At 34.6% G+C, this 26,600-nt stretch overlaps 2 protein-coding genes across 3 annotated transcripts; both read right to left on the minus strand.

The window, feature by feature from the left end:
• Window positions 1-309: 309 nt before the first annotated feature.
• LOC145772307 (adhesion G protein-coupled receptor B1-like) lies at window positions 310-8,127 on the minus strand. Of its 2 annotated transcripts, XM_082584179.1 has the most exons (9): window positions 8,020-8,127; window positions 6,823-6,996; window positions 6,329-6,456; window positions 5,571-5,707; window positions 5,171-5,317; window positions 4,834-4,995; window positions 3,094-3,255; window positions 2,479-2,640; window positions 310-2,029 (listed from the first exon to the last, which is right to left on the minus strand). In XM_082584179.1, the coding sequence occupies exons 1-9, from the start codon at window positions 8,098-8,100 to the stop codon at window positions 2,010-2,012; spliced, it is 1,173 nt and encodes a 390-aa protein (XP_082440305.1). In that variant the 5' UTR covers window positions 8,101-8,127; the 3' UTR covers window positions 310-2,009. The 2 variants fall into 2 exon arrangements, with proteins under 2 accessions (XP_082440305.1, XP_082440306.1); XM_082584180.1 differs by lacking the exon at window positions 4,834-4,995.
• A 4,220-nt stretch (window positions 8,128-12,347) lies between these two features.
• LOC145772773 (uncharacterized) lies at window positions 12,348-21,047 on the minus strand. The gene is made up of 5 exons (XM_082584650.1): window positions 20,925-21,047; window positions 18,187-18,281; window positions 16,414-16,463; window positions 14,263-14,589; window positions 12,348-13,426 (listed from the first exon to the last, which is right to left on the minus strand). The coding sequence occupies exons 2-5, from the start codon at window positions 18,251-18,253 to the stop codon at window positions 13,370-13,372; spliced, it is 501 nt and encodes a 166-aa protein (XP_082440776.1). The 5' UTR covers window positions 18,254-18,281; window positions 20,925-21,047; the 3' UTR covers window positions 12,348-13,369.
• Window positions 21,048-26,600: the final 5,553 nt, after the last annotated feature.

Below are 26,600 nucleotides of genomic sequence, written 5' to 3' on the forward strand. Positions count from 1 at the left end.
GCTGGAAATCACGTGCCTTTAAAGCTGAGTAAAGTGACGTCAGTTTTGTCATAAAAATGGCAAAATTGAAATAACTTTTTAGGGGAAATTTAAAATGGACAAATGGACAAATAAGCAACAGGCTACTTGTCTGCCATTCGCTGCCGAAATGGAAATACCGTCGCTGTGGAAATACTGTCTAACTGACCCGCAGTACAAAAAAGGTTGCAAACTCATGGCCTGAGCTACATCACACCCAGTGATACTGACTCGCATCTTATGGCTTCAAGGGCAGAAACGAAACATATTCAGCTGAAGTGAAGGAAAAGAGTTTATTTTCGGTGCTGACGCATAAAGTAGTGTGCAAATTTTTGACAGCTGTTTAGAAAGTATACCAATTATGCATACAAAACTACAGAAAATGCGAATATGGAAAGAATCCATTTGAAGCCGGCCTTCTTAAAAACGGCTTGACAAAGCAAAATGAATTTCACGAATATACTCGGCAATAAGAACGAAGGCATTTTGATTTTACAGTTTGAGTTACTGATTGCCGAGATTTAAACAAATCGATTATATTTAAATTTTGTTGTTAAATTAGATAACTGACATACGGAATAAATGCATATAGGAATAATTAGTATTCCCCGTCACTAGTCAATCACAAGGTTTACCATAAAACCACAACTTCATTTAGGCCAATTGTTCCATCCACTAGTTGCCGCTGAATGGAGAGCAGATGTCCTAAAATGCGATGCTCAAGCGCACACTCCGAGGGTCGAACCAGCGCCGCATGATCTTGAGTCGGGCGCCAAACGCCCGTGACCTAACGGGGCGGACATTGGCAGTTTTAACTCCAAGTTTTAAAAACTTGACAGTTTTTTTCAATGCGATTGGCAGGCTACTGTGACTTTGATATTCTGATATATTTTTTGATGTTTTTTAAGCATTGTAAACAGTTTAAAAAACTCCGTTTTATCAATGCACGGTGGCGTATTTACAAAACATCAGGTTTGAAAAAAAAATTCCCGAATCTTGATAATGTTTTTTATAATATTGCATTTTGAGCTGATTTTGTCAACAGCACGACTACTACTACTGTATAGCCCTAAGTGTTGCGACCGTGCCACATTTTAGTCTGAAAATGTATTAAAAGAGCGTCAAATTTCTAATATTTGGCGTTAAAACCGCCAATATAGCACTCCTGTTTGTCGTGCAAGATGAGGCCTAGCGTTTGGCTTCCTGTCCAGATGCTATTATAGCCACGTCTACGGTTTAGTCTTCCTACTTTTCGTGCACCTCACAAGAAACTTTTAGGCACTCATATATTTTTCCCAGTCTTAAACCAGCAGTAAGCTTAAAATTTAAACGGAAAAGTTATATAAAATAGTGATTTGTCTGAGTAACATAGATTACACGGCCTGCGTAAGTATCCCTTACGCTTATAACTAGGCCACGTTGCCCATAGGCTATCATATTGAATAAAATGTTTTACACTTAGCGGCACTTTGACTCATGTCTGTCAAATGAGACTCGCTTTATCATGACGAAAGTGGAGCGAAATTCGAAACATAACGATAAAAACTTTGGAAAATAAAAGTATTTTTGAATTAGGAAGATTTTACCAAAAACTATCGGGACTTTACTGGCGAGAGTGAAAATTACTGTTCGGATTTGACATAAACTTGTAAGATTGATCCGAAAAACTTCACATTTTGTTGAACACGAATTTAAAATGGACGGAAAATTACCAAACTTGAATACAATTTGGCTGAAGTTGCAGCCCCAGTTACGTTCTGTCTCAAAAACGAACCATACTTGATGGAAATAAATTTGTTTCTTGCAAAAATTAATTTAAATAAAAAGAAAAAAAAAAGTTGGAAAAAATAAAACTTTGTTTTAAAAGTAGTTTTGTTTTGAATACTCCTATAAAATACAATTAACAATGACAATACGATAACTTGTTTTCATTTAAAGTCTTCTTTCCACTTTTCTCTTCCCAGTCTTTAACTTGAACTGGAGTTCTTACTTTAGTTCAGGAAATCGAACCCTATATCAGCATTTCACGTTACAGCATATTTCAAATAACTATTTTAATCTAGTAATTATTTGTTTCAAACCAGTTTAATTACATAATGATGTAAAAATTTAATTCGATAAGTTTAAAAGTCATTGGCCTATACTCTAATAAATATCGAAGATTCTTCAAAGGACCAATGTTGAACTAAACAAAAGCAATCGTTGGAATTTGTTTTCACAACCCATCACATCTTTTTGGCTCGACCTTCCATAGAAATTGACTTTGTACGAACTAACGGTCATGCTTCAAAAAAAAACTGCAAAATTTGTCACATTTCGAGCAATGCTTTCCAACTGGTGACAAGTATAGCATATATTTGTAATGATTTATCGACGTTTTGAGGATTATAGAAAACTCGTACCCAGCAGTCAATCGAACATTATTATCAATGAAGCACTGTAAAAAGAAAGAATTCAAACCTGTTGCGACACATTGCTTTAAGATGCATGAGTTTGTCTGGTCAGATCTACGCAGACAGGGAGTTTCTCCTGCCGGGCAATATCGAGACCTGGTCTTTTTTCCGTATCCACAAGTTGCTGAGCATCGACCCCAATGACTCCAAGGTCCCCATTTATGAAAAGCTGCATAACATTTACAATAGTTCACAAGTGTAGATGCAACTTTCTTTTTTAGCTTAGTGCTGCGGGTTCGCTAAGGTAATAGCGTGTTTTCACGAGCTTTCAGAACACAGTTCCACTCGTCATTTGCACATGTACTAACTACCGTACTTTAGTGATAACGTAATGTTGGAGCCAAATTTCCAATAGCCGTGATTTTGCACTTTAGTTGGTATGCTTTAAAAATAAAATCTATACCTTTCATGAAATAAATCAATGCTTCATCATTTTGTTGAAAAGGATTTCTAGTTGCTTCATATAATTTCAGCTGGCATTCACTGTGCTTATTAATTATTATTATCATCATAGTTACAGCATTTCTTCAAATTGGAGTAGAAATGTGGAACATATACTATAAACATAAAGCTGCAAGGAGTCAATGAATAACAAATAGAACATGCACGTAATACTGAAAACCTGTTGCGACACATTGCTTTAAGATGCATGAGTTTGTCTGGTCAGATCTACGCAGATAGGGAGTTTCTCCTGCCGGGCAATATCGAGACCTGGTCTTTTTTCCGTATCCACAAGTTGCCGAGCATCGGCCCCAGTTCCCCCAAGGTCCCCACATATTTGAATCTGAATAATGTTTGTTTGTGATAACTAGATAATTTTATTGGAAAGCTATTTATTGATATTATCGTTAGCTCAGTGGTTACGTGCTCGACTCAAGATCAAGCGGTGCTGGTTCGGCTCTCGAGGTGTGCGTTTTATTAATGCATTTCATGGACTGTTCTTCATTCAGCGGCACCTAATGGATGGAATGATTTCCCAGCAACAACACATCAACAATAGGAACAAACTTTACTCTGCCCATCTCGGTAATCGGCTCTGCGTCAAAAGCCTCTACAAGTATGTGAAACAACCAGGAACAAGCCATCAAAGGATTTATAAGTCCGAGAATAAAGATTTAAAATCAACTAACCAATAAAGTGCGGTCCAACATTTATTTTAAACCAGCATTCGTTACTGCATGTCGTGCTACGACAGGAAATTATGAATTACGATTAGTTATACACTGTAGTTTGCGATTCTATACAATACATGCATAATATAGAATATCGCCTTTCCAAACATCACAAGGAAATGAAAGCGGATGGATGCAGTAAAGTGTTTTTAAAAAAAGTGGCCAAGTAACTAAAAAAATTTTAAATGATGGTTTTTCCGCAATGACAAAGCAATAGATAAAGAAATCATTAAACAAACGTATTTCTAATGACTGGTATCCGTTCTAAACACAATAGGCAGCAGTTCAGCCAAACAACAAACCATATCTCTTCATTGTACTGTTTATTGCAGTGCATAGGTGCAAGGCACATCCTTCCTTTCTTCTATGAAAAAGGAAGTTGCATTCAATGACTGTGGCTTGTTTGTTTATTTTATTCTCATAATTGCGCATATCTATGTTTTTAAAAGTGTTTGGTAAAACGTGATTTTTGACACAACATCCACAAACAGCGAAATGTGAGTAAGATAACGTTTAAAACTTTAGAAAAATGAATACGGCGTTTGTTGACATTCCATAAAAAATGATGCATTGTCTATAATACAAAGCGCCAAAAAACAACAACAACAAAAAGAAAAAAAACGATAAATCTTCTGTATAATATTAGTAGGCAATATTGTTACACTAAGATAATAACTTTATTAATAGTTTAAAATTGTTATCTAATATCTGGGGATAATCTACCCACATACACTATAGGCTAATGTTATATCATCGCAGAACTAGAAAATAGTCCTTTTCTATAATCCAAATCAATTATAATTTTGTGATAACTTGTCTAAAAATGTTATGCTGTCTCGGGCGGTTGTGTGCCTCACCAAGGACGCAGATCCTGACGTTACAGAAAGGACTTAAGCTTCCATCGAAATAAGACCAACATGGAGAAATCTTGTATAAAAATTGTCAAGCTTTTAATCGGTGACGCCCCTGTAGAGTTTCGTCCCATCGAGAATAAAAAGTTACCCCACCACGTTAAGTATCTTTCCCATGTAGTTTAATGGTGCAATCAAAGCTGTTTGTGGTGCTAACTTTAAACAGTTAAATCTTTGCAACATTAACTTCAAAACCAGAATGTTTTTAAAAGCTTTCGAAAATAAATGATTCACCATTGCATTCTATTAAATTCTACACCAACAAAAGAAACTTTAAACCTGGTGAGGAACATGGCTTGATGTTGCATGAGCCAGTCTGGTGGGATTTTTTCAAGCATGGAGTTACTCCTGCTGGGCAAGTTCGTATCCTGATCCTTTTTCCGTACCCACAACTTTTTGAGCATTGGCCCCAGCTCTCCCAAGGACCCCATTCCTTTGAAGCTGAAATCGTTTTCTTGTAATGAGTTTGTTTCGCATGTGATCATTTGGCACATTCCATGCAATGACGCCATTGTTTGACATATTCTTAGCGTAACTCTTTGAATCAATTTTGATTGTTTAGCTTAGTTTACAACAAAAGAACGTATCATGTTATTAAACTATATGTTTTTCTTACGTTTTGTCGGACAAGGATCTGTGTTGCAGCTTTTCGATTCGTGGGACTTATCGTTGCAAGCTGAAACACCTGAAGAACATGTTCGACTCCTGCTCTTGTAGCCAGTTCCACAGGTTTGAGAACATTGTGACCAAGAACTCCATTGGTCTACGAATATTTTGCCAGCATTATCAAAAAATAAAAAATATATATATGGGATGAATTTTTGTAGTAATGAAAATGTTTCTTGCTCATTTTATCAAACTTGAATAGACCTGTTTGACCCTTACAATAATAAGGTTACTAAAAAAACACACTTCAACAACCTTGCTGCTGTTCTACCGTGATTTGACTGAAAAGCAAACAATCCTTTCAAAATTAACGACACGTTTGATAAATTCTTTCATCTATTGTGACTAACCATCGTATTTCTGAGTTGCAGTAGTGGTCGATGTTGTTGGGACTCCTCCTGCTGTTTTCGAGCTACACAAGTTATTGTTGCAGGTGTCATACCCATCGTCACAATTACTGCATGGGGGGCCTTGCTTGTAAGGTTTTCTGTTAAAAGGTTGATTTTAAACGATCAATTAAACTACTTGCAAAGAATCACTTCTACAGTTTGCTGTATGAAAACAAACGTTTGATCTAAGTAGCAATTACGCCTAAAAGTGCCTCAGTATTTTCAGTATTGATGCGAATGCGAATTTCTTCTGAATTTTCTCATGTTCTTCTGCAATAAATGACATGCTATTAGCCGCTTATAAAGCACTTGGTTGTGTTTTAGCAAGACATTTCATAACAGACAGTAGGCTACTTAAAGACTGGCATCATACTTTGGGTAGATAACTATACTTTGCATATGGTTTTGTAACACCAGTAGCCTACTCGTTTTAACGTTATTAATATATTAAAGTATTTAGATGATAGAAATTACACTGTTTAAAACTTTCTTTAAAATTGAATATTTATTTTAGTTTCATTCACTTGTATCACCAGGCGAAGTTCTGGACGGTCCAATCTCCGCTACAGAACATTTATAAGCTGATGGACTTCTACAAATAGTTTTACTGATGCTGAAACTAAAGTATCTTTGTAAGCCTTAACTCAAACTTCAATGCAACGTGCATGTTATTGTTTCTTGTATGCAATTAACAATGTTCTAAAAGTTTTCCTCCTTACTGTCCTTGATAGTTTCCACCGGGGCTGTAATTGCAAACCATCAATATAGCATCCGACCAGCTTATGCCAACTACAGAGGAACAGAGTGCTGCCCCACACCCAACTTTTAGTGAATTTGCCCATACCACCTGACAAACATAACCAGTCACAATACAAATGTTAGAAAAACACTTTTTCTAAGCAACCGAATGTTCTTAAAATATTCTTTTGATCATGTAAGTTTTTTAACATACTTTTTTTCTACATAGGCTATGTTTTACTCATTTGTTGCATGCTTAAACTTCTTATTGAACTCCATCCAGGAATCGCTTTGTGGTTTTTGCAAATAGAGTCACATCCAACAAGATAAATTAAGTTTTGATAACGCCTACTAGCTATTTCTATTTTAATTATTTTATGAGAAGTTTTTACACAAGTCAGATGAACAACTCAGTGTTCCACACACTTTTAGAAACCAGCAAGACTTCTTCACAATCAAGCTAACCTATACTTACCTGAGTATAATGACCACAGACTTTGGAAGGAGAACAGCTGGTGCCTGGGTAATTGTAGTCAAACTTTTCACTATCCCAATTTTTAACAGCTCCGTAAATATACGACTTGCTGTATGGTATACCTTTTGAAATGTATAAATTTTCTCCAACATATTTCTTGCCTTTAGATCGGTCCTACATACAAACGTTAACTTTAAACGATTGTTTGTTTCTTGTATGAGGCCTGTACGAAAGGCATACAAGCTACGTGGCAAAGACAACGGAGGTAAAAATGCTAGTTATGATTTTAATAAACAAAATATGTCTTAGAATGCAGCTGTGGCCAAACAATCATTGTATCCCAATACCTGGCTTAAATTTTCTTTGTGAAAAATTTAATTTATATGGCTTGGTTTGCAGGTTGATAATTTCATCGACATTTACTGTAAGAATGAACCTAAAATTATTGAAACGTTTTTTTACAAACACGGATACACTTTCTATTTGTGCAAGCTTGAAGAAAATATAACAACATCGTTTTTTTATGTTTTTTTTTAACATCTGGTTAGAGTGCATGAAGCACTTTCTCCGAACACGGTGTGTGCAGCTCAGTTTTTCTTCGGCATTAGTATCATTGTTTGTTTGTGTAATGCTCAATCTTTCAATTTCCAGCAATAATGCTTTCAAAGTAACTACCCATAGCGATCTATAAAGATCGTCAGGCAACGACCTTTTTGTTGTGTACAAAATCACATGACAATTTCATAAAAGGAAGCGTTACGCATCATGTCATGATTCCCCAAAAAGTAGCACTATAACAAAGAATTTAGTCACTTATTTTTACTAATCAGGCTAATGTCAGAACCAAAGATTTAAAAAAAGGCATGAAGACCCAAATATTCGTCATACGTTATTTGTAATTTTATTTTTTAATGTTCGGTATATAGCTTCCATTAAAAATAAAGAGATGTGAAGTAACTTTTCATAGATCAGAAAATTCACCTATTTTTTTGTCACAAACAAACTATCAAGTATAAAAAATACTTTTTTGATTATTCTTCTTTCATCGAGTCTTCAATTTTTCTAAATGTGTTTAACTTTGGGGCATGCTACCATTTTTCACCAATATTAGCAAACTATGCAAGTTAAAAAAAACAACTTTTATTAGTCCAGAAAATTAGATACTGCCAAATTGCTTAGTTGCTTTTAAAAACTTACTTCATTATGTTTGTATATACATTTTTGAGCGTAATCAGTTGCTAATCGTGCCAGATCTTCGTCCCATTTCATCTCTTTCATGTTTGCTGCAGAAGGTTTCACTGAACTTCTGGCTTCATTGTGAGCAGTGACAGCAGCATTTTGTTCTTTGCCTAGAAATGTCCGCAAACATAAAAGAAAAGCGTTTCCGTACGTCAATTAGATTGAGGTTTATTGTTAAAAAGTTATTATAAAAGCAATTGATAAAAGAAAATATATTTAGAAAACAAAGTAGGATGGAGTTTTGAAAATTTGAGATAGGCCTAACTTTAGTTATTAATAGCTAGCAAAAGTACAGTAAAATATAAACCAACAACAATTGGAGTATTATAGTTTATAGGACAACCAAAGATTGCAACTGAAGAAAATTTAAATGAACCACGCCTTTTGTAAAAGGCTCATGTGCTCATTTGAATCATTTGAGACTGGTGTTTTCTTGCGCCGCTGTGTACAATTCAGCCTAATTAAATTGTATGGTTGATTAATTCACTTACTATTAAACGAATAACTCTTTTCAACGATTCCTGTTGATCTACGGAAACGCATTCCTTCCGAATGAACAATGGTTTCTTTTGGGTCATTTCTACGCGAGCTAAAAGTTACACATTGCATTTTATGGAATGTATTGTTCTACAGTATCTGTGGTGCATCAACCAAATTCAGAAGACTCGATAGAAGAAAAACAGTAGAGTGTGGATTAAATTGTCAAATAATTCAATGAGACTATGAATGTCGATAAATATAAAATCTTTCAAAATATTTTTAAAATATCGCTCGTATGAAAAGACAATTTACCAACCAACTTCTCAATTTCCAAGGTTAAGAACATTACTAAAATTATTTTTACCGTCACGTGTTACTGTACTTTGGTATTATTATTGAGTCTTAAATGCAAATGTGAAAAAAAAAAGTATAATCTTTTCACTTTTTTGCACCCAACAGTATGTTCGTGCGCTGTATAATTTAAACTACGGTACACAAATTCTAACAATGTCCAATTTTAATTTTACAGTAGTTACATTCATGTAAGCTACTTTAGACCATGATGTTACTTACTCTGAAGCAATCACTGAAGTAGTGAGAAAAATAAATGTCAAAATCCAACACCACATCTTTTCTATATTTAGGAGTCGTTAAACTAGGAAAAGTTTTCGTCCAATTAAGTTTTTGTCTTGTAAACTGTGGATATATAATTCAATATTAACGTCCACGCTTTTTATTTTACTGTCTGATTTCATTCCTTGTAGGCTAATATCTCACAAACACCTCTTTTTGCGATATGTCTTGGCGTTACTTGAACCTTCGTATGCTGACTTAGCCTACATAATACACAGGATAGGGTATGCTAAAATATCTGCTAGACGTTCTTCTTAAACCCACATTTGTTACTTCTGCTCCACGGTGTAATAACATGTAGCTACTGTAACAGAAATATGCTACCCATTCTTGAGCTGCAACATTCTTTCGAGAAGACCACGTCTTAATCTTTAGCGCTGGATTCCTTGCTGATACCCGTTGCCCACAGCGTTTTGCAAACTTTTTCCAAATTACTTAACTGTATACTGACTACCTTTCCAACAAGTTTTATGTTCTTAATGGATCAACTGGTTGGTTGTGGGAAAGTTTCTACTGGACTTAGAAGCTTCTGTGAAAGCTCAATCCTGGCGGTCGCGTAAGTTTCTACTTGAATTGTTAATGCAGACGCGGTCACCGAGGTTGACATGGTGAAGTTTTTATTTGTTGTTGCAGTGTAGTCTGTGAAATCTTCTATTTACTATGTTCTACCGAGCTGTCTTTGAAATGCGTTGCTCAATTACACTCCCCGAAAGGTAAACCCGAGTTGCTTGGTCATAAGAACTGACAACTGTGAATCTGTGATATCAACATAGATAGTAAAAACGTATTTAAGTATTGCTCAAGCGTAAACAGGAAGATGAGGAAAAAGGAGTAGCCCATTTATATTAGAAAAATTATAAAAACTTCCGGTGTCTTTTACAGCAAGGATTTCGTTTATAACAGCAACATCCAAAATATATATTTTCCTTATTTTTCTGTGTAATACCTGATGCTAATAGCTTACGGTACTTTATCCGAAATGCTATATGCAAAAAAAATTTAAGGGAAAGGGGAATTATTTTTTGCAGGAGGCAATGGTAGCTTAATTAAACTGTAGAAATTTCACGATACAACAACTTAAGTTTATAAGAAACATTTTGCCAATGGTCTGGACTATAATGTTGTCGAATTAATCATCCTCTTGCTACTTTTTAGTTTAAAAAGTAGCTTTATTTAGCCTTTTTTAATTTATGCTAGCTGCAATGTATAGTATACCTACGTTATAAATGCAATGCACATTGACACGATTTGCACACAGCAAATCACAAGTCTTACAAAGAAGAGAGAAAAGTTGGAGAGTTGGGAAAAATTTAACACTTGAGAACACAAGCATTTAAACAAAAGTAAAACGAGGAAAAGCTCTGAAAGTTGAGAAAAACATGGAAATTGTAAGGGATAGAACCTTTCGCATCGAAGTTTGTGTTAGTCTTAGGTTTTTCTTAGTCTTCTTTGGTTAGATAAAATATCTACTTGTTATATTAACCTTACGGGCAATTAGTTATTCTTCGAAGATTTAACTTGTTTGAAGATAGGCTATCTCATTTCACCGCAATCCAATGTGCAAAGTACAGTGAAAAAGTCTCATAAATTGTAACTGCCTGTCAACTAAGTGCCGTCTAGCGGATTATTTTTGAAAAGTTTAATCATGGCCTACTAATCTGAATCACAAATTATTATAGTTCGGTAATCGGTACCAAACTAATAGACCCCTAAAGTCATAACTTTGTTTTCTGACATTATTAAGGTTAGAACCACTTCATGTTCTAATTTGTGTGTATCTGTGCATCACCTTCCTTTGATCACCTCATCTCTTCACTTCTCCCTTTGATCGTGGTCACCACGGCACTTACAGATTTATTTTTCACTGCCTATATTTTGATAACACAATTTAACGTATAGCCTATAGAAACTTAGCTTGTTTATATCAAAAGAAAGGCACTGGTAGAATTCAGTTCTGATCATATAAAAAGAAAATGGAAATGGTGGACACAACAAATAAAACACTTTTCAAATTGACGTTTTTGTGATGTTTCAAGAAATAGTCTGGTTTTTGAGTGACAGTGGCATGCAGTCTGATCACTAGTAGAAGTATGAATTACTAGCAATTCTACTAGTCAAAATATGCATATGTTTTTCTGGTAACTTATACTGTAAAAGTTGTAATAAAAAAGATAATCGAGAAGAAATCTTTCTTGTGGGAAAGTTAACTATTAGGCCAATCAATTCGCTCCGAGACATGCATGGATCTCGTAGCCTACAACCTGGTAAAAATCTGCATCAGACAAAGTGGCTAACTGGAAAAGCTCTCACATGGCAGAAATGGAACCATGCTTTTCCATTCAGAGGCTTGTGCACATTGTGGTAATTTTGGTTTTGATTGTATTCACTTCGTAAGTTTGTGGGATCTCGATAACTTTATTTCTGTGTTTCAGTTGAGTTTACTCAAGCAAACTCTACAACAAACCTGCTTAAGCTATTTTATACTTTGTTTGTAAGAGAAAAGTTCAAAACTGTCATATTAGCATAAGGCTAAGAAATGAAGATATTTCAAATGATATTACGTTTTTCTTTTACTGCCGTGTTGCATTTAACCCTTTTCCTACTGTGAGGTCAAATTGAACCCAAATTAAATTTGTATGCTATTATGACTACAAGCAACTATGAGAGTTGCTGGGAAAAAAAGATGAAAAAATGCCGATAAACATTTTATTGTTATCGATGCATTCCATACACATTCAAGAGAAGTGCGCTTATGTTGATATTTTATTTCCTTGCTGCCGTCACACACGCTTCAATGAGTGGTCTGTAATTTCAAACTCCATTTCGCTCTCCTACGTATGGCAGCTAGTTGTCGATTTCAAAGTTTAGCACAATATTCTTTGCAATCACTTGTAGTCTGATGTAATTTGTGGCTTGATGCAATATCGCTACACCGGCCGCTTATCTGACGCTTTAGCACCTTAGCACTAACGGATTATAAACCTTAGAAACTAAAAATAATTATCATTTCATCGTTGATTAAACGTTTCCACAAAGCAGACATTTTCATTCCTCTAAAAGTCTCTATTAAAAATGCTCTTTCCATATATTGTATTAAGTTTGACAACACCACCCTGTGTCATAAACAAACAAACTTTTCAAACTTTCAGCTTTTGCAAATTTAATGACGACTAACATGTTATCACACCGTTCATGTTTGGTGGCCTACTAGTAAAACGATCATTAAATCTTAAATGCATAAAATAGTGAATTACATCAGAAATTTTAGTTTTATATATAGCACAAAGGAATAAAATTTGAATTTGATTAAATTTGCAATTAGGTTAAATACAATCATTGAGCAATTAAATTAGCCGTAGCCTATATTTATATTAAAATACTTTCCAAAAACTGTTGCATATACATTTGAAAGTAACGTTCTTTGTTTTATGCATGAAGCAGACACATAAGTGTAACTGTATATGATGCAGTAGATAACAAATTGCAGTTTATGTATGTTTTAAATTAATTTCAGCAGTTACAAGCAAAATCATTCAATGTTTTGCATGAAGTGTGCAAATGCACTGCATAATCATAATACCAATCAACACTCAAAGAGGGAATTATTTATTAGCTCTTTTCAGAGTTTCCTCAAGATGTTTTATTTCAAAAACAGTAATTGATAAACTGTCCAGACGTTCGCATCATGACCCAAAACCTTTGATAATTAATAATTTTTATAATCGAATCAGAAACCTCAAGGTATGTTTGCATGTGAAACAGTTTGAGTTCGATTAGCAGTTTGATTGATTTTACACTGTACTTCCACGCGTAACTTGCATTAGTCCACAGTAAGCTGCGTATATTACAATGTACTTAAAAATGCTATAGCTCACGTCGATAGAGGTACAATATTTTAGGTACAATATTTTAGCCTTTCATGCATTTGGAAAAACTTCCGCAAGCTTTTACAACCTAACGAAAATATCCAAAATTTATAAAATTTTACATAAACAACTTCGCATAATTATAAGGACATAATGTTATTGACGAGACAAACGTATTACTGTATCAGAGAAAATTCCTTTCTCATATTTAAGGTTAATGAAGGCATGCATAAAGACATGTTTTGTTTTACCAAACGAAGTACACATTTAGACTTTTATGTGATAGAACTTTCAGTGGATAAAGGTTTTGTGTATTAGCTAACTCAATCTTAATATAGCATGTCTTCGTACAGTTGACTTTCCATATCGCTCCTGTCATTTTTCTCCTGCAAAGCATAGCATAAATAATTATTCTAAAATAATTTCATCACTTTGCCATTAATGCGATGACCCATTATGTTACAACTAAAAAAAATACAGTATAAGAATATATTGTGCATAATTATCGCGACATGGGACATTCATTCTTCTTGAATTGAACGGACAAAAATAACAATGAGCAGGAAACGCGTGGTTGGTAGGCCTAATGATCGATAGCAATTATCTCAACCGTCTCTACGTAACTCAAACTAAACCATATTTGTTAAGTGACAAAATTTTCCAGAATAAATCAACTGTAATGTCGGCTATCGTAAAAAAAACGTGACGTTTTGTGTCTAACGACATTACATTGAAATATTTAAATCTACCTGAAATAAGCCACAGATGTGTTGTAAAATTTCCAACTGGTATTTTACGATTCTTTTTTGGAAAAATCGATAAAATCTTTTGTCTTCTTAAGAATTATCTTTATTCACTTGTTTGGTCTACCACATACATGACGTATAAAACACGTGACTGCATCAAATGTTACAAATTTGGCACATAATAGCAAACCAATTACTCTATATGTATAAAGAAGACAATAAAGTTTCACCGCGGTTAGGAGAAACGTTTGTAAGAACGTTTAACATCAGACTTTTTTATAACAATGTCAGTTGGAATTCAGCACATTGCGATAATGGACTTTGTCTTTGTGACCTTCTTTATTATTTCCTAATGCGTTCAATATTTCCTTTTTCTCTTTAAGTAAAAAAACCTTTACATGTACATGAATTAAAACCATTTGGGCTCGTGCTTTACCCTTCATCAATATCAATTATTTTACCAAGTGGCAACTTACAATAGTATTATGACGTTTAAAAGCTGAAGATGAAAGCCATTTTTTCAAAACCGATGGCAAAAGTCGTTTTCTTGTCGAATACGGTTTCGCACTGTTGTCATCAGATTCGATTCCTCTTTTCAAGACGAATGGGAAGTACAAACGTCTACGTTTGATAACAGTTGGGAGAAAACGCTTGGGAGCTGCAAAAGAGTCCAAAGATTGTGCTGGAGCTCCTGGGTTGAGTTGAGCTTTCATATTCTCCCAGTTTCTTTGGCTAAACTGTAATTCGTCATCAAGTGCCTCAACAGCTTTCTCCCACTTTTTGCTTTCCAGTTGTTGCAATATCTGAACAATAATGATATGTTTAGGTTGTTGTGATCTCCACTGGGTTACCTTCATACACGCTATATACTTGACGGTTTAAATCATTTTTATATTTATTTTCATGCACTATCATTCATATCATTAGATTGGAGCCTTTGTCATTTGAAATTGTTGTTTTATTCCTACTGGTTTGCAATCTTCGAGTGCATGTGAATGAAATAACCGATGTATGGGTCTACTTTACAGTACCTTTTTGCCAATTTACAATGCAATTTCAAACTGTAAATATACTTTTTTAATTCATCGGCAATCGTCATTTCTACCTTGATGGCTTGCACTTACACAAAACAATCTTAACAATTAAAACTGCAGCTATAATACTCCGCGATATAAACTTTTAGCTTAAATGTCTAAAATTATATGCGCTTGCTTTTGATCTAAAAAAAACGTGGTCTAAATTACTGATATACGACATTAGTAAAAGCTCTTTGTATTGGTTTCATTTTGTTGTTTCAAAGAGGAAAGCAATTTTGTTTTGTTGTAACTTAAACAAGACAAAACACAATTGGCTATTTATTTAGGCACGAATTTCCCGCATAAAACATTTCCAAATTTAAAAACCTTATGTTTGGTTTCAATGACAAATACAGTATGTCTTGATTTTTTTGATTTCGTTTTATTTCAACCAAACAAAGTTTCTACCAGCCCAAGTGACCCGTTATGCTTTTGTGGTAGATGGTAAGATTCTTAACAAAATCAGAGAATGTAGCCAAAGTGATTATGGAATCAGCATCTTTTCTATAAAATTCTGTCACATAAATTGCCTCAATGTTGTGATTTCCATTGATGCTGACATTTAAAATGAAACAAAAACGTTTTATCTCATAAGCAAATTTATGCTTTTTTATTATCGTAAAATATTTATGAAAGATCTTTGCAATTCCAAACGATTAAAGATTAACATCACATATAGCTACAACCGACCTGTATGCAGTGCCAAATTTATCAATAGGCAGAGTAGGCAGTTGCCTAGGGCGGCAAATTCTTGGGGGCGGCAAAATAGGCCTATACGAATATATTACATTGATAATACTGTAGGATACGTGAATATAATATATTAAATTAATAAATATGCTATCACATCACACACATTTATAAACAGTACGGCAATTCATGTATGGCAAGTCATCGCCTCTAGAGTACTTCACGCTTGATTGATTTTCAACAATATGTGCTGCTTAGCGCTTCATCATTTTTGAGCATTAACTCACCTTTACTTATTTCTACAGACTTTGAAGAAATTATTGATTTGTTTGCAAGAAAAAAAGCCCACCGGAAGCGATTTTAAACAATTAGTTCATTATACAATGACATTCATTGATGTAGCCTACTGTATTCAAATAAACAGTGCAAATAACTTTTTTGTAAGGAATTGAAAATATAAATCGTAGCGCACCAACGAAAAAAATTTTTTTGGGGGCGGCACTTTTCTTATCTGTCTAGGGCAGCACTTAGGCTAAATCCGACCCTGCCTGTATGTTAGCTTCAATACGAATGAACAACAAATGCTATTTTATTCTTAGAAATAAAATATAATAAGCTACTGAAAACAGCAGTAATCACTGTTGCCTGTAAAACAGCAGCTGGTCAAGTCGTGATTTTTTACATGCCTTAAGCATTTAATTCATATAAGAAAAATAACTTTAAAGTTTTTAAAAATTGTTTACCGGCACAGATCAGTCAATCCTAAATGCTGTAGGTTGAACAAGTTCAAATTTGTACATTGCCCCCAGCAGATATAAAAAGTAGCCTATTCATTGTAAAGCAGTCATTTTCCTTTTATACCTTCCAGTCATTGGCTTCAAGTTCTCCATTGTCTACGACCTCTTGCGAGCCTGCGTAGAAAACTGTAATGTAATTTATGCAAAGACAAAATATGTAGCAAATGGTAACTCCTCTGGTATTTTGGGATAACAATCTATAAAATAAACATGAGTTGCTGGCTTGTTCAAAAGAAGCGTACTAATAAATCGGTAGCCTATAACACAAATATTGTAAAAACCATAAATCAGTCTCAACCATATAATCCACAAAATTATATTACATATGGACCATATATGAAAAAAAAAACTGAAAAAAAAGTTCAATGTTTTCAAAGTAACCTGCCACCTTTGAAAGCAGAGACAGTTAAAACATTATTGGTTTGGTTTTAAATATTTATCCTCGGACTGACAAAGCCTTGATAGGTTATTTCTGGTAGTTTCGCATACTGGTAGAGACTTTTGATGCAGGGCCGGTTATTGAGATTAACAGAGTAAAATTTTCAGATTGTTGAAATTATGTTGCAAGGAAATTATTCCATCTATTATGTGCCGCTGAATGGAGAGGAGTCCTTAAAATGCGTTGCTTAAGCGAACACCCCGAGAGTCAAACCAGCGACGCTTGATTTTGAGGCTTTTTTGTTCACAAAGTTACACTCTAACCAACTGAGTTATCGGGGCGGACGATTGACTATACTATGCAGATGGAATTTCTGATGATATTTCAATTCCTCTAAATGGTATAGAAATTTGTATCAAAGAAATTTTCAGGTCAAACTAATTAGAATGGATTTATCCACTGACTCATATGATTAATTTCCCATGATTTCATGCTTTATCACCTTATATATTCCAAGATAAGATGAAGATTTTGAAAAGCAGAAAATTTTAATCAAAACTTTTATTAATCATTAAGAACATCTGTCTGTAAAACTGTCATGCTGAAAATCGTGTAAATTAAATTTTAATTATCGTTGTAACAATTTTTGAAATATATTTCCAAACTAAAACCCAAGCATTCTGAACTTGTGTTCAATCATTGTAGGGTATTTTTTGTTGACAGTTTGCTATTAAAGTACTAGTGTAGGCCCTACTTGGTTACACCTTTTTTTTAATTGTAGAACAATTTTTCGGGGATTTGTATGCTGAATTTATCAAGCTCATAGGGCTAGTCCTAGACCTAGTGATGTTACTAGTTTAAATTGCAAAGTTCCTTAGAACATTTGTGAACAAATTTTATAGTCATTATCTAAAAAGTCAAAATGTTGTGTTATCAAATTTGCTTTCAAAAATATCATTTCTCTGAAGTTCGAGAAAGGAGTACCAATGCAAAACTACCTGATCTTAATTTAACAAATTTTTGTGACATAAAACTGACATTTTTATCTAACTGTTGTCGACGATATGTTAATAACAACACTTCGATATGTTAATAACAACGTAGTCGTAGACAATAAAAGTTCAATCTAGTGCGACACTGTAGTAGACATCTTCAAATGCAATGTTCAATAATAGACCAAGGAAAAGCTTTCAAACAAAGGCAAAAAAATTCACAAATGTAGATACAAATAATCCGTTTTAGCCTGATTCTGAAGGTTCGCTGTGTTATTAGTGGGTATGCAGTAGTGCACTAGCTTTCAGAACACAGTTCCTTAGGCATATGTTATGACAAAGCATAGTCAAAAAGTTTTAGCTCAAAATTAAATATGCCTACCTGTCCAAGGTGTAACATAGTAGCTATTATCTATTAGGAAAATATGTTTTATTAGGTTTTTGATAGCGCATTGTACAAACGTACCCAGTGTTTGACCCAGTAATAAGCAGGCAAACATGAAATAAAGTCCACAAAGGTGCAATGTTTTCATGTTGGCCGATGTACCTTATAAACCGAACCTGAAAGTATATATGACGAATTATCCATAAGAAGTTAAAAATAACAATTTTTTCAACTCTCTGCAATAACAACTCTGCAAAGTATTTACTGTAGCATACTCATAGGTGACAAGCTTTTGCTGTTCGGAAAAGTAGCCTTTTTTGTCTGGACTAATAGTTTTAACAAGGACAATGACAGGAATATAAGGTATAGCCGTCAAATATAATGTCTGCTACACCTAAGTAATAATAATAATAAAAATAATCATGCTTTTATTTACGCCCATTGCGATAACATACAGTACACTGCGACCACAGATGCAATACAACAGACGACAGGAAGCAGCGAAGTGACATAGTCTTGGTGTCAGCTGCTTCCCTTAGTTTGGCACTGGAACATGTACTGTAGGTGTGGATGTTTTCATTGATTATAAGAAAGCTTTCGACCGAGTGAAACATAACAAATTATTGGAGATGCTAGATAACATCGGAATTGACGATAAAGATCTACGTATTATTCAAAACTTTTGCTTTGATCAAATTGCAGCAATAAAGATCAATCACAACATCAGCGATTGGATATCAATCAAGAGAGGCGTTAGACCAAAATCCTTGCTCTCTCCAAGCTTTTTTCATTATACAGTAAGATCATTTTTCGATGTCTTGAAGATGAACCTGGCGTAAATGTTGAGGGAACTAACTTTAATAACCTGAGGTATGCAGATGACACTGTCTTGGTGGCTGATTCGGAAGCAAAACTACAAAATTTGTTGAACAAATTAAATGAAAAAAGTAAAGAATTTGGAATGAAAATGAATGAAAAGAAAACGAAAACGATGGTAATCACAAAGAAAAAAGAAAGTGAAATTCCAATCTGTCAAATTAAAAAGAATGGAATAACTATAAAACAAGTAAAAAGTTTTCGGTATCTTGGGACAGGGTAGTCAGACAGCTTTTGAGAAAAAGAGCCAAACAATGTCGAAAAAAGGGCCAAACTGGGTAAAAAAGAGCCAAATTGCTCAATAATGTTAATAACGTTGCTAATAAAACATAATAACGTTAACAACGTCAATAACGTTACAACAACACAGTCTACATTCTACAAGAACAATTCCAAATCTTCATCTTTTACAGCGTTTCCACTCGAATCTTTGGCATTGGCATAAACATTGTCAGCTAAACACTGTCTAAAAAATCGTAATAACACTTTTCAGTCTCAATTTCCGAAAGACATTTATTTAAATAGCTAGTTTGATAGCATGTGCCAACTGCTTCCAAAAAGAGCCAAATATTGCAAACAAAGGGCCAAGGGGCCAAACAATTTTTTTGGGGCCAACTACCTCTAAAAAGGGCCACTCTGGCAAGCCTGTCTTGGGACAATAATAACTTGGGACGCCAAAGATGATAAGCAGTTCAACATACGTATTGCTCAAGCAAAAGCCGCTTTTCAGTAAATGAAATCAATTTAAAGCAACAAGAAGATATCTTTTTCAACCAGATACAGAGTATTGAAGTGTTACATTTATCCAATTTTTAAATATAATTCAGAAACCTGGACAATTACCAAGCCAATTAATAAAAGAATAAATGGGTTTTAAATGGGGCTTTCCGAAAAATGCAGAGGATTTCCTGGACTGACAAAATAAGAGACCAAAATGTATCAAGTCAAATAAACAAAGAATATACTAAAAATATCTAAGAAAATCAACTTCAATTTTTAGGACACCTGCTGCGAAAAGGAAAATTAGAACATCTCTCGCTCTCACAGGCAAAATTGAAGGAAACGTGCCCAAGGCAGACAAACATTAACCTACTTAAACCAACAAACCTACAAAACCAACACCAACATAGCCTACACCTAATGCACACAGCAAACAACAGAGAATCTTGGAAACTTTTCATGCAAGAGGCAGTCAATGCTTGGAATCAAGTGCGACAATAAAAAAAGAAGAAGAAGAAGAAGAAGAAGAAGAAGAAGATGCTTGTGGTTCAACGTACACATGCATGTGTAGTTTGGACGACAATATCTAAAATTAAATAAAAAATGACTTTTGATCGTTTTGATTGCTTTTGTCAATAAAACATCACTTGTGTATCTGCAGTTTCATGTTATCTTAATACAAAAATAGGAAAACATTGGACACGGTGCTTTGAAGTTATAGCTTATACAGTTTTTTAAGGTTTCAATCACACAAGGTTCCCTATAAGAAAAAAATTGGTATGAATGTTATCATAACTGAACTGAGCGTATCTCTAAAATTATACTGTATAGCCTACTGCATTGCATTATCATCGCTACAACAGCAAACCTCCACACATCTTATAGCCTACAACTCACAATCACACAAGTGTGATTCCATGGAGTTTATCAAAACTTTTTCACGGATGGAAATCGAATGCTAAGCATTGGTTAATCGCGAAAAATGCAAGTTGAGCATTGCACAAAATTATAGGTACTGTAGCCTATACACAGCGCAATAACTATGTCAATACTAATGGCAAAGTGATAGTTTACCGCAGTTTAGTCAACTAATATAAAACCCAAATGGCAAAGAAATGCAAATTCGTCATTGATTGACAAGCTATAAATTATAAGTTTCTCTGGCCTTCGTTGTTAAAATTGGGTGTTCAACGAGTGAGCTGCTTGTGCAGATGGAAACTTACCTACAGAGGATGAGTAGAGATGAAGACAGACGATTCTAGTTACAATAACAGAAATTGCAACTTTGATTCAGTGCTGGTAATTTGGTGATAACAAAAATACTAAATTAAATAGATTGTGGTCCTGCAAAATTTGTTTCAGCAGAAAACATATAACTGTTTGAAAGAATAAAAAACTAATTAAAGGAATGATTTTAAAAGTGACTGTTCAGTTAAATGATGTAGGCTACTGTAGTAACAAAGCACATTAACCGCAAGACAGCAACGCACTCCCAGTTCTGTGCAATATACAGTGGATTACATAACGTAGCCAGATAGAGTAGATTGTCAAAAAGGTCATAACCTCTACCATAACCAAACAATGCAGCATCTACTCGAATGTGCTGACCTAAAAGAAAGGTGCTCTACATAGTTCAACGATAGAGCAAGAGCTTGCGTGATGCTCTGGGCTACGGCCGTGTGACACACGATGAACAAGATGACCATTACATGTCAGTAGTCTACAACCTTCATAGTAGGTCTAGTACACTATGCATAAAGTAAATTACAAATAGCGTTTGATTTAAGAAAAGCTCCATTAAAACAACTCGTCTACCAACTGAGGAGGCACGTTAACGTATGTGCGAATTTAGCTATTCAAACGATTATAATAAAATAAAATGGTTTGAATTGAGCACAAGTGCTTTTTCTGGAAAGTTTAACAATATTTCCACTAATTTTTAACCCTGAAGCTACCATACCCTACCATACCCATACCAAGTCTACTGACAGGTAAGATATTTTTGGAAATAAGCATATTTTCGACTGATTTTCTACCTAATCCTCACGCTTGACATAAACTACGTGCCATAGTAGATCAAGAAAATTGCTTGACACTCAAAAACATAGAAATGAAAATCGTAGAAATCGTAGATGGACTATATAGGTTTACCTAAGTTACAATAACAAGCGTAATGGTTAATCAACCGGTGAGGCAAGACAAAACGTTTGGTGGGCTGTAAAGGGTTAAAACGAAATGAACCAAATTCTTCTTTTGACTAATCACTATCATAGCATTTTACTTAAAACTGACTGGAAATAAGAATGCGTTTTTTCACATTCGAATTAAAACTGGCGTATTTCAATGAATTTCTTTTGCACAATACTTAGCCTAATTGTTACACAAACTTCTTACGAAACATCCTTAAAAAAAATCAATGCTTTTCCTAAACAAAAGAGAGAGTTTTCTTCCGCCAGGTGCTGCTGGCGGAAACTTAACCTCTGAATGCGAAAAACACCCTGGCAAAGCAAAAACAGATAAATTTTCATTCATCTTATTTAGCCAAATGTTAGTGTTGCGGATTTGCTACATGCTCAGAGAAATCAATTGGAAATTACCAAAGGTAGTGACTTGAGAGTGACTGAAACTGACTAAACTAGAACCTTGAATCAAATATATAGGCTAACCTATATCAAGTGCAGAGCCTCTATTTAACAATATTATTGAGTACGGTAATAAATTCGAATAGCCCAAACTTTGTGCGTTTATAGTTGATACTACACAGAGAAAATTACTGCGACTTGACGAAAACAAATGCTTTTAAGATATATAGTGAACCAGTGATTCTGGTGGTGCCTGAGATTTTCTGAAGACAAAAATAGAGCATTGATCAAAAAAGATTTGAAATCACCGGTCTAGGATTCGAATGGAGCGGCCTGTCTTCAGCCTCATTGCCAGTGCCTTCCTTTTTATTACAATTGTAAACTCAATTCTATCTGAGATCAATGACAAGTATTCTTTTATACACCAGCAGCCTTTTTCTTTTTGTGTTTTCTTTATGAATTGGAAAGTAGAGAAATTGTTAATAAATTGATGAAGCAAACCATTGTCAATACGACACGCACAGTAATTTTTTATGCTATTTTTATGTTTTGAGCACTGTCCATTCATGTTACGCCTTTACGATAATGATTGTGAGCCAGTATTACCAAATAAAAGCTTTCGACATTTGCGGATACAAAAGAACTGGCACAACGTTGAAACTGTAATAGGTAATATTTTGTTATAGAGAAATATCCTATCCACTCTCTATTAGGGGTAGCCTATCCCGACGTACATCTAGTGGTTCAAGATCAGAAATAAATACACTGGATGAGAGCGAAGCAATCTTCGTTTCTATTTTCAAGCATCCCAAATTGCAATGTTCAAAAGCAGAAAACAAAAAAATCAAGCAGCACCCAATTAGTTACATCATGAAACCATAGTTCGGACTTTCTTTAAATCTTGTGCGATTCGTTACTTCAAATTAGATCAAGGATTTTATTCATTTTATCTTTATGTGTTGTTGGTGTTGTAAAACAGTGGTTTTCCAATAGTAATTCACAGATTTCCAGTGGATTTCGAGGAGTTTTCATGTTATGCCTGAAAATTTCAATTTGATATAGGATAGTTAACGAATTAAAACTCATAAAAATATTGAAATTTGCTGTTCTGTTGCGATTATCACTTTTAATACGCTTGAAATAATTAGAAATTGTTTGGCAATATTCGCTTTTACAATAGGTCCAGGAAAAAAAACATGATGGTCGCGTAAAGACAACAAACATGAAGATGAAACGCTGAACTTTATGTTTTCATCAGTCATGAAGCCACCCGGTCTTATGTGAAGCTATTTATTACCAAAAGCCAAAACACTCCGAAAACACCTCTATCCTCAGCAGCATGATCAACACTGGATAAGGAAGTTCACTTTGTGAAGTGTCAGGTGCCAAGTCAATATTTTGATCTATTTCATCTTCATTGTGACTTGCATTTACTGCAGAATCAGTATCTATCACCTGAAGAACTTCGGTTGCTTCAGGTTGATTTTGAATCCGACGTCGTTTAGGATAGCGAACAGATAAACGAGGGCCAGAATTGAAACTAAATGATGAGTCCTGCTCAGATTCGTCACTGGAAGTAGAATCTAAATGTACTTCAAAAATATATGAGTCGTCAAGTCAATGTAGCTCAAAAAGTGTTAATTCGAAATGCAATTAAGTTCAGCGATTGACTAAAAGTCACAGCTGGACAGTGACTTGGAAATAACAGCAAAAAAGATGTGAAAAAAGCAAAACTGACATCATCAAGTAATCATTTTGACTACCATGTGCATTGTGCATTCTAGTGTCAAGTAATGCATAAAGTTTTTTTAACATGTTTAAAATGAAGAAAGATTGTTTTGTTTTTTTCTCATTCTTTTAATTCTACGATTTTTTACGCTCTTGGGAAATTGAAAGCTCATCAATCATTTTGAGATTCCAATGTCTCCGATTTGTCTTGCTGTCAGTGCATATTCAGGAAAAGCTATTGACTTTACAAGGTTTCAACGTCCAACGACACTAGTAAAATTGCTTTAGCTAAAAAATTTCTCACTATTGCTTTTTTAGAGTACCGAAATGAATGAACGGGTACAATAAAACAGTGTCGTTTATGTAAGGTTCACAATGTTGTAGCCAGGGTTGAAAGTAACGACTAGTTGTCACTATTCGATAGCGTTCGTTGCTTTCTGAATATCGAATGCTTATACCATGGACTTCTAAATAGTAGCATTTTGCTACTATTTGCTACTATTTAGCTACTATTTTATGCTACTATTTAGAAGTCCATGCTTATACCCATTCGTTTTAAAAATAAATATTGAATGCGCGTTATTCACTGCTTTTTTATGCAAGCAACGAAATCATTATTCGTTTTTCACTAATCGATATTTAGGAGAACTGCTGAATCATTTTTTGTTGTTCTTACTTCATCGTCCAAACGAATTTACGAGATTTAGTTTTCGGATCACTATCCGACCTAGTCTCCTTCCGGTTTTCGAAATTTAAAGGATTAAGGAAATTTTTTCGGCAACGCAGTTCAGAAAAAACATGCCTGCGAGAATCAACAGTGTTGCCAACCTTGCGGTTTTCCCGCAATTTTGGGCTTGTTTTTTTCGAGTTTTCGTTTTCTTTTTGAGTTTGCGGGTTGCTGGTTTTTGGACTTGTTTTTTGGCCAGTCAATATCTAGTAATTGCTATTCATTTCTTTTTTTAAGTATCGATAGCGGAAAGTTATTGTTTTTTTGGGCACTGTCGAATAGCGAAACAGTCATTGTTTTTTGCCTAACCACTTCCAACCGTGGTTGTAGCCTATGCCAAAAAGTATATCATTCTATGCGGTTAAAACGGGTCTTCAAAACACACAGAGGTCACCTTTTTATCAAAACTTTTATCTGCCGTTTGATTACCTCACTGCAACGACAAAAATGTCTTGATTTCACAGAATATTTTAACGATGGTCAGGTTTGGTTTGATGTGTCCGTTAGTCATGCTCTGGCAGCACTTTTGTTTCCTTAATCAACATAATATAAGCAAATCCGATGCTAGGTGAAAATCTCATTTGCTGACTTGGACTGTAGGATCTGAAATGTACTTGCTGATTTGAAGCAGTTGCTGAGTCGTCGCTTGCTGAATGGTCCGCCGACCGAAGAAACACGCGCTGATCGGGATAGACGTTGCCAGTTTTGTTTGTTTTCTTAACAAAATTGGGTTAGTTTTGTTGCCGAGTTGCAAAAATAGGCATTTATTGCATTTGATGAGTTTCGATTTTACATGATTTAAAAATGGCAGCTAGCGTAACTTTCACAAGCAGTTATATTGCGTGTTTTTTTGTGTGATATCGTCAAATTACTTTATTCTCTTGAGATCAAAAGTATGTGAAAACAATAGTCGATGTCTTAGGAATAGACGTGTACCAATACAATTTTTCACTTTTTTGATTAGAGATCATCACCTTATTTAAATTGCATAGGTCATTTCAGTTCTACTAAAGTTAGATTAAAGAAATTGAAAATTTCGCGATTTACGCCTGCAGTTCACAAAACAAGTTTGTTGTAGAATTCATAAAATTAATATTTATTTGCAAAAGATTAAAAATGATCAGTCCACTACAGGCCCTTTTCAACGGCTTTGTTCTGGGGCGAACTTTCGTGTTGTTTCTTAGCGTTTGGGAGCTTCGCCTGCCAGACTTTCTGTGCAGTGCCACGCACGCATTTCCAAATTTTTTTCTTTAAACTTCTTTGAAACAACATACACAACAGCTGTAAATGAATCCTCGATAAAACATGAATCATCTCTTGCCACGTTCTCCTCTATAAAGTATCATTAATGCATTTATCATCCAATTTAGGTCTTTCTCCATGGAAACCCACTACTACACATTGCACATTGCACAACCTATGTTCTACTTAGGCCTACTTAGGAGTGACGCTCTATCGGTAACTGGCTTATAAACATCACGCTGAAGCCTTTCATGCTAAACTATCATCACGCCACATAGGCGTAGGAGCCAGGGGTGCAACTGCACCTCCAAACTTTTTGATTAGTCGAAAATTTGGTCAAATTTAATAAAAATTTGGCAGGAATCTTCAGCATGTATCAAAAACTTCATCAAAATTGAACTTTTTTGCTCAAGTAATGGTTATGCAAATGTCAAATAAAATGCAAGCGTACCCTCAAACTATTCAATTAGCCGAAAATTTGACAAAACGGATAAAAGTTGGGACAAGAATTTTCAGCATGTTTTAAAATTTAATTAAGATTGAACTTATTTTTGATTTTTTCCTCAAGAATTTAATGCAAGTAAAATTCAACAAATTCACTGAAATTGACCATGATTTAA

This window comes from Aplidium turbinatum, chromosome 6, assembly GCF_918807975.1.
Source record: "Aplidium turbinatum chromosome 6, kaAplTurb1.1, whole genome shotgun sequence".
NCBI classification, from domain to species: Eukaryota; Metazoa; Chordata; class Ascidiacea; order Aplousobranchia; family Polyclinidae; genus Aplidium; species Aplidium turbinatum.

Bases quoted from the DNA above. Each gene is read 5' to 3' on its own strand.
- LOC145772307 (XM_082584179.1), bottom strand. From the start codon at position 8,100: ATGAAAGAGATGAAATGGGACGAAGATCTGGCACGATTAGCAACTGAT. The intron at 6,457-6,822 runs GTAAGTATAGGT...TATGTTTGTCAG, and splicing joins TCTGTGGTCATTATACTCAG to GTGGTATGGGCAAATTCACT. The intron at 2,641-3,093 runs GTTTTCAGTATT...AATGTTATGCAG, and splicing joins AAAGCAATGTGTCGCAACAG to CTTTTCATAAATGGGGACCT.
- LOC145772773 (XM_082584650.1), bottom strand. From the start codon at position 18,253: ATGAAAACATTGCACCTTTGTGGACTTTATTTCATGTTTGCCTGCTTA. The intron at 14,590-16,413 runs GTATAAAAGGAA...ATTATTGTTCAG, and splicing joins TTGAAGCCAATGACTGGAAG to ATATTGCAACAACTGGAAAG. The intron at 13,427-14,262 runs GTAAGTTGCCAC...TATGCTTTGCAG, and splicing joins TTAAACGTCATAATACTATT to GAGAAAAATGACAGGAGCGA.